Below are 6,000 nucleotides of genomic sequence, written 5' to 3' on the forward strand. Positions count from 1 at the left end.
CTGGAGCTATTCTAATCCTCTTTGAAGCAACTTTCTTTTTTCCTTCCAGAGACACACAGGACTACCTTTTGCTAGTTTTCTGCTACCATCCTTTTCCAAACCAGCATCTTTACTCAGGATTCATATCATTGTCACTATTTTCTCAATAAAAATGCAGATATGAGCAATCCTGCTCTTAGTCTTTTCTCCACGCAGATTGTAAGCATTGAAACAATAAAGAGCCTTAGGCTCTAGGGAGGGCAGGGAACATAATAAGAATGGGTAGCACCAGGGGCACCTGGGTGACTCAGTCAGTTAAGCGTCCGACTTTGGCTCAGTTTATGATCTCACGGTTCATGAGTTTGAATTCCACATCAGGCTCTGCACTGATAGTTTGGAACCTGACTGGGATTCTCTCTCCTTCTCTGTGCCCCTCCCCCACTCACTCTCTATTTCTCTCTCTGTCTCTCTCAAAATAAATAAATAACTTAAAAAAAAAAAAATGGGTAGCACCAGTACATAGTGTATGAAGTTTCCAAATTATGAGTTTGTAGTAGGGTTCAGATCTTAACTTAGATTGGTTATCTCAATGGCTAGCATCTGCTGAATGGTAAGGTAAGTTTATGTAATTTATACATAATGCTTATATGAGCACATGACTCTCTCCGTAGAAGTGATTTAGAAGGCTACACGTGGTCACCTGGAAGACAAAAAAAAATTTTCGAATAAGTACAATTCAGTTCAATAAGTTCATCCTGACTATATGCAAGAACCCATGCTTACCATTATAGAAGATTTGATCATTTTGATATAGATGAAATCGGGTGGACTACTTTAAAGTAAAGAAAATACTAAGTTCTATGGGAATTTAAAAAAAAGAATAGATACTGTGATGTTGATGGGTTCCCGCAGAAAGTATTTGAGGTTGGCCTTGAAGAATGTCTAAGATTTTGACAGGTGACAGGTAGGATTAGAGAGAGAAATTCCAAAGGCAGAAAAAGTACAGTATTGACAAAGTATTTTCAAATTTGTGCTCCTTTCCATATTTAATATTAAGATGTCTAATACGTGTTTTTTTATACCTTGACTTTATTCCTTTCTTACTACATTCTTGTCCCTCACTTCAGTCACTTCATGATCCATTAACACTTTCCTTAGGACAAAAGAGAAATAAAAGTAGATAGGATATACCTAGAGTAGTCAGAGTCATAGAGGCAGAAAGGGGAACGGTGGCTGCCAGGGACTGGGGGAAGTGAGGAGTTATTGTTTAATGGGGACAGAGTTTCAGTTACACAAGGTGAATAGATGGTGGTGATAGTCACACAACAACATGAATATACTTAATACTACTGACCTGTACGCTTAAAAATGATAACGATGTTATGTGTATTTTGCCACAGTTTAAAATTGTTTCTAGGTATATAGGTTATAAAAACAATTTTTCTCCTCATTCATCAAAAGTGAGTTTAGCAGTTATTTATAAAATAGTAATTGAGTGAATGCAACATTTACATTTCAAAAAATATAACTTTTGGGGTCATCTGACTGGCTCAGTCAGTAGAGTGTGTGACCCTTGATGTCAGGGTCATGAGTTCAAACCCCACACTGGGCATGGAGCCTACCTAATCAAAAAAATTAAAAAGTAACTTTTTGATTCTAACATTGTGAATTCTAATGGCAGCTTCTTCCTGTTGTACTTTAGCTGGTAAGGTAATTTTGAAGTAAGGAATTTCTTTGTGAACATGGAAGGAGGGTGATGAAGGTTGAACGATCTGGGGAATCTCTCATTTGGTTGGTAAGAAAGCCGGCTCCGCTGCCTAGATAGACTCACTTAAGTTGGGCCCTGCGTGTGAAGACTCTATTTATTTCTGTGATTCCAAGATTATATCTTTTTTGGAAAACAAAGTAATGATATGTAATAGACATCATCTTTTTTTTTTTTTCCTTTAGAAAAGTGGCACTGGTTGAGCACTAATAGATTCTTAGTTTCTAGCTCTTTTTCTAGATTCCAGGAATAATCTACCAGGTGTATTATGCCTGCATTATCATCATTCTTTCTTATTTTAAATACTTTCTCAATATGTTGTAATCTCCAAATAACATACTAATTTTTTTGAGATAGCATGAGCAGCAGAGTTGCAGAGAGAGAGAGACTCCCAAGCCGGTTCCACACTGTCTGTGCAGAGCACAGATGCAGGGCTTGAACTCACCAACCATGAGGTCATGACCTGAGCTGAAATCAAGAGTCAGACTTTTAATCTGCTTAATAGACTGAGCCCCCCAAGGCCCCCAGAGTAATATACTAATGTTTTAGTTGACTGCTTCTCCGTGACAATAGGTACCTATCTTATCAGTTATTTATCTCCAGAATCCCATTGTAGTGGTAGATTACTCCTGATAGGTTTCCAGTTAATCCTGTCATTTGTGTGTAGCACAGCCCTCTGAGCTCTCCCTACATCTGGAGTACAGCTTACTTTAGCGTTTGTTAACACTCTACTCATAATCCAAAATTTTCACTGATTTGTATGGTTTCTTTATAAAATTGCAAATATAATTAGCCTAAACCAGCACATAAGAATTAAAGCTGTGTTCCATATACACATATAAAAAAGATTTCATGTAATGGAAACTGTGAGAGATCAAATATCTCGAAAGTCAATTTATAAAGAGGAAAAGCCACTAATGCCTGGAAAGAGGTACATTTGATTATGGCAAATCTACTTCATTAGCACATCTGTTAAAAGGAAGTACTGATGGGGAGGGGATGGAAGGGACTTGGTCTGCAGTGGACCAGACAGATAAAAGGAGTCAGGAAAAACTGTCTACTACTGAAATTCTTACATTGTCCTTTTTGGGTCTTAAGATTCCCTTTCAATATCAAGAGTTTTATTTACTTTCTTCCCATACACACATAGTAGTAATATTTTTTGTATCAGTTGATTGAAAAAAACACAGGTGTACAAATTATCTACCCTTTGCTACAAGCTGTAGCTTAGTCTACAGAAGCCGCTTAGAGATTTTTTTGTCAAGGAGCCACAGTTAAAAAAAAACAAAACAAACAGTTCACATTGTGACTTAGTGACCGTCACACACTTTGTCAAAACAGAATTTGCCCCAGCTGTGGCACATACTCTGACCTTTTCTATTCTAGTCTGTTGGGGTTTTTTTAAGTGGATTTTATTTTTGCATATCTGAATTCCTGCTGTAAAGCATTTAAAGCTAAATGAGGTTTTTAAAATATTTTTAATTTTTTAATTTTTATTCTCTTTTTTTTTTTTTTTTGAGAGTGAGAGGGGGCACAAGTGAGCAAGGGGCAGAGAAAGAGAGAATCCCAGAAGGGGCAGAAAGAGAGGAAGAGAGAGTGAGAGAGAGAGAGAAGCGGGGCTCACCCAGTGTGGGACTTGAACTCACAAACTGTGAGATCATGCCCTAAGCCTAAGTCAGACGCTTAACCGACTGAGCCACCCCAGTGCTCCAACAATTGTATTTCTTATTACCAGTTAATAAACTAGCGTTCTGATTCTTTTGGATTTAGTTGGCATCTGCCACATTTTTTTTTTTTTTTTGCTTTTGCTTTTAAAGATCTTATTTTTTTTTTAAGTAATCTCTACACCCAACATGTGTCTTGAACTCACAACCCTGACATCAGGAGTCACATGCTCTACCAGCTGAACTCACCAGGTACCCCAGCCTCTGCCACTTTTTAAATCTCTTAGCAGATAGCACCTGCCCTTCCCTATGATTTCCTGATTTGGCCATGGAAGCTTCTTTCACCTTTTTTTTTTTTTTTTTTTTAATATTGTGCATTGTATTCTTCTTTTTTTCTTTTGATGTTTTTTATTTATTTATTTTTGAGAGAGAGAGAGCATGCAAGAGAGCTGGAGAGGGGCAGAGAAAGAGGGGGACAGAGGATCCAAAGTTGGCTCTTTGAAGTTGGCTCTGTGCTGAGAGCAGCGAGCCAATGTGGGCTCAAACTCGAGGACTGGAGATCATGACCAGAGCCAACAACAGATGCTTAACCAACTGAGCCATCCAGGATCCCCTTATTCTTTTTTTTTTTTTTTTTTTTTTTTTTTTTTAGTAGGCTCCATGGCCAACGTGGGGCTTGAACTCAAGACCCTGAGATCAAGAGTTACATGCTCTACCGACTGAGCCAGCCAGGAACCCCTCTTTCACCTTTAGTACTAAGGACTTTGAACTTTGTTTTAATGAAGGAAATACTGCAGTGTTTTAATATAGATTTACATTTTAGAAAGCTAAGGTTAGAAGGATTGTGGACAATTAATTGAACACAAGAGAGAGCCAAATCAGAATTAGGAGGTCATACAGGAATTAAGCTAGAAACAATGATGGCCCAGTGAGGTCAAGATAGGAACAGAATAAGTTAAAAAGGTATTCAATAAAAGTTAAGTTTTAGCCTGTTTATAATGGGTGTAGTCAGTGAAAAGAAGGAGAAATCTAGGATGAAGAGGAATCAAATATTTCTGGTTTCAGTGATTGAGCAAAGTATGATACTGTTCACCAAGACAGAGACGACGGAGGAATGGGGGAGTTCATTTTGACAGACTGAATTTTAGTCACCTGTAGGAACCATCCTGTGAAAGTATCTATAGCTCATTAGAGCCACAGTGTAAAACGGGGGTGGAGGAGGGTCCACCGATTTATTTGGTGGTCATTGAACCTGGCCAATGGCATAGATAAGGTCAAGAGGAGTTGATCATTGATGTCACTTCCAACATTGTGTACATCTGCTATGGAACATAAAACATATAAAAAAGATAAAATCATAAGCTATCATACTAATCTATGTGCCTACACATATGTATACATATATGTATCTATATTTAGGAATATGGTCCTTCTTACTTTGAAGCAGATCTAAGTGGGAAAGAAGTACACTGTATACTTATTGTAATATTGTATAAAATAGGATGTTGTGATCGGAATCAGTGCCTTATGTATACAGGGTTCTGAGTGCTTTATTCTGTAACGGTCAACCTCCCCTGCCTTTTTGTTACTACTCTGTACAGCCAGACGCTTTTTAGATTGAAACAATTGAGCAGTAAAGCTTAAGAAGTACTCTGGCAAATACTTTGCAATTCAGAAGCTCAAAGTACAGTGATTTGGCCCCACTAATCCTTCAGTAAATATCCACTGAGTGGATAAATATCCATATATAGATGCATAAGACAAATGAAAAGAGCCATGTCCTTTTTTTGTAATTCTCTTTGAAAATAAAATCAATTCATAAATACTTACCTATGTGTGTGTTATGTACAAGCCTTGAGCCAGAAAACACAGATGTGTGTTTTTTCTACAGACCTACCAGATGAGAAATTATTTCTGAACCTTTGCCTTTGAGTATCCTTCCGAATTAAGAAAAGCAATTATTTCCTGCAATTTTACACACAAAGCCCCAGTATATATAGGTACTTGGTTCTCTGAATGGCCTCTCTTATTTTCCTTACAAGCATTTTACTTGATTTTTGGGTTTTTTTTTTTTGTTTTTAACAGACCAAAAAAGAAGCACCTGAGTGGTCTAAGAAACAAAAGATGAAGACCTAGTGTTTTGGATGGATTTGCTGTATCATTATTTACTCCTGAAGTTCTTTCTCTGATGAGCAAAAAGTTTATCTTAATCATGGACTTGACTTTTTTTTTTTAAATAACCAAAGCTTATTTTAACCGAATGTTAAATTAAGAGATTTCAGCCTAAGAATCAAAATGTGTAACGTGCAGACAGTAGTCCACTTTGTATTTGGTTTTATCTATTGTGTTACAAAATAAATATCATATACTCTTATGATTTACATTTTGGAGCTTTTTTCTAAATATATAAATACTAGGCTTAAATGTCGTAACACAAATACCAAGACACATTACGTTTTTAAAATTAAGAATCATTTGTGAAATCTATTAGAAGACACTTCAAATGCCCAGTGATGGTGGTCAAATATCATGTAGGCGAATATGAATTGCCGACTATTTCTTTGGGCTCTGTTTTTCCTTATAATATGATCA

The 6,000-nt window shown here is 36.8% G+C and overlaps 1 protein-coding gene across 2 annotated transcripts in view; it reads left to right on the top strand.

The window, feature by feature from the left end:
- The window catches only part of PIBF1 (progesterone immunomodulatory binding factor 1), a 201,800-nt gene extending 196,011 nt beyond the window's left edge, over positions 1 to 5,789 (top strand). For both annotated transcript variants that reach the window (XM_045478783.1, XM_045478789.1), the window contains exon 18: positions 5,494 to 5,789. In XM_045478783.1, coding sequence (XP_045334739.1) covers positions 5,494 to 5,544 — 51 coding nt within the window. In that variant the 3' untranslated portion in view covers positions 5,545 to 5,789. The remainder of the gene's footprint in view (positions 1 to 5,493) is intronic.
- The last annotated feature ends 211 nt before the right edge of the window (positions 5,790 to 6,000 follow it).

Source organism: Leopardus geoffroyi, chromosome A1 (assembly GCF_018350155.1).
Source record: "Leopardus geoffroyi isolate Oge1 chromosome A1, O.geoffroyi_Oge1_pat1.0, whole genome shotgun sequence".
Classification (NCBI taxonomy): domain Eukaryota; kingdom Metazoa; phylum Chordata; class Mammalia; order Carnivora; family Felidae; genus Leopardus; species Leopardus geoffroyi.